Source organism: Sebastes fasciatus, chromosome 8, assembly GCF_043250625.1.
Source record: "Sebastes fasciatus isolate fSebFas1 chromosome 8, fSebFas1.pri, whole genome shotgun sequence".
Classification (NCBI taxonomy): Eukaryota; Metazoa; Chordata; class Actinopteri; order Perciformes; family Sebastidae; genus Sebastes; species Sebastes fasciatus.
Window position 1 is genome coordinate 106,078 of NC_133802.1, and position 1,629 is coordinate 107,706.

The 1,629-nt window shown below is 48.1% G+C and overlaps 1 protein-coding gene across 1 annotated transcript; it reads left to right on the forward strand.

Moving 5' to 3' along the window:
* Window positions 1-361: 361 nt before the first annotated feature.
* LOC141772113 (uncharacterized) lies at window positions 362-1,361 on the forward strand. Its single transcript, XM_074642776.1, has one exon. It carries the CDS (start codon window positions 450-452, stop codon window positions 1,359-1,361), a length of 912 nt encoding a protein of 303 aa, XP_074498877.1. The 5' UTR covers window positions 362-449.
* Window positions 1,362-1,629: the final 268 nt, after the last annotated feature.

The following is a 1,629-nucleotide window of genomic DNA, read 5'->3' on the forward strand; positions in this document are numbered from 1 at the left end:
GTAGCTGCTCTAGCACATCCAGGGCAATATAGTTATCAAATCAAATCAAATCAAATCAATTTATTTTTGTATAGCGTCAAATCACAACAGAAGTTATCTCAAGATGCTTTATATATAGAGCAGGTCTATGACCGTACACCATAGTTTAGAGACCCAACAGGATCCACCAAGCGCACTGTGGCCAGGAAAAACTCCCCGATTACTGGGAAGAAACCTGGAGCAAAACCGGGCGCAGGGCGGGCGGCCATCTGCCGAGTTATATACTCTTCATTACAGCGGCCAATTACCCGCTACATTTATACCTACACTAGTTCTGCTTAAGCACTCATAACTCACTCCTTTTTAGAGACCTAAACGCACATATTCAGCTCGGCTAACGCTAGCTGGGCTATCGTACTGTAGCATAACAGTAGCTTAGCAGTAGCTTAGCAGTAGCTTAGCTGTTAGCGATGGCTTCTCTCTCTCCCTCTCCTGCGCTCTCCTGCTCTCCTGTTCTCTCTCCCTCTCCACCTTCTCCTGCTCTCCCCTGCTCTGTGTGTCTGATGTTTAGTTATTCCTCTGCCTCCTTTAGTGATAATGGTACATGTATTAAGTGTAGTGCACTTGCTGCATTGGAGGCGAGGGTTAGCGAGTTAGAAGCCCGGTTCTGCACTTTATCTCTAGCTTCTTCTGTAGTTAGCCAGCCCCTAGCCGGTGCGGACCGGCCAAGCGTAGCTTCTGCTAGCCGTCCCCCGGCAACCCCCGAGCAGTCGGGAGGCTGGGTGACTGCCCGAAGGACGCATAGTCGTAAGCTGAAGCCCACGGTTAACCACCAACCACTCCACGTTTCTAACAGATATTCCCCACTCAGCGACACACCCGCTGAGAACCCAACTCTGGTTATCGGCAGCTCTATTTTGAGGAACGTGAAGTTAGCGAAGCCAGCTGCCATAGTTAACTGCATCCCGGGGGCCAGAGCGGGCGACATTGAATCATATTTGAAACTGCTGGCTAAGGATAAGCGTAAATACAGTAAGATTGTTATTCACGTCGGCGGTAATGACACCCGGTTACGTCGATCGGAGGTCACTAAAGTTAATGTGGAGTCGGTGTGTGCATACGCAAAGACAATGTGGGACTCCGTAGTTTTCTCTGGTCCCCTCCCCAACCTGACCAGTGACGACATGTATAGCCGCATGAAGTCATTCCACAGCTGGCTGTCGAGGTGGTGTCCAGCAAACGATGTGGGCTTCATTGACAATTGGAACTCTTTCTGGGGGACTCCTGGTCTGATTAGGAGAGACGGCATTCATCCTACTTTGGATGGAGCGGATCTATTATCCAGAAATCTGACCAAGATTGTTAGTGGAACAAATCCATGACAAACCAGAGGTCATTCCAGGAAGCAGAGCTGTAGTCTTACACACTTCTCTGCGCTTCCACTAGAGCAGTTACCCACCCATAGCTTAACCCCAAACCTAACTGAGACTGTGTCTGCCCCACCTAAATTAATTAGATCAAAGGTAAACAGAAGCGGAGTTAAACATAATAATCTAATAAAATCTAACACGAGCACTGCAATAAAGCAACAAAACAGGAGAATTAAAAGTGGACTCTTAAATAAAGGAAGCATCGAGGAAACTGGAAAGG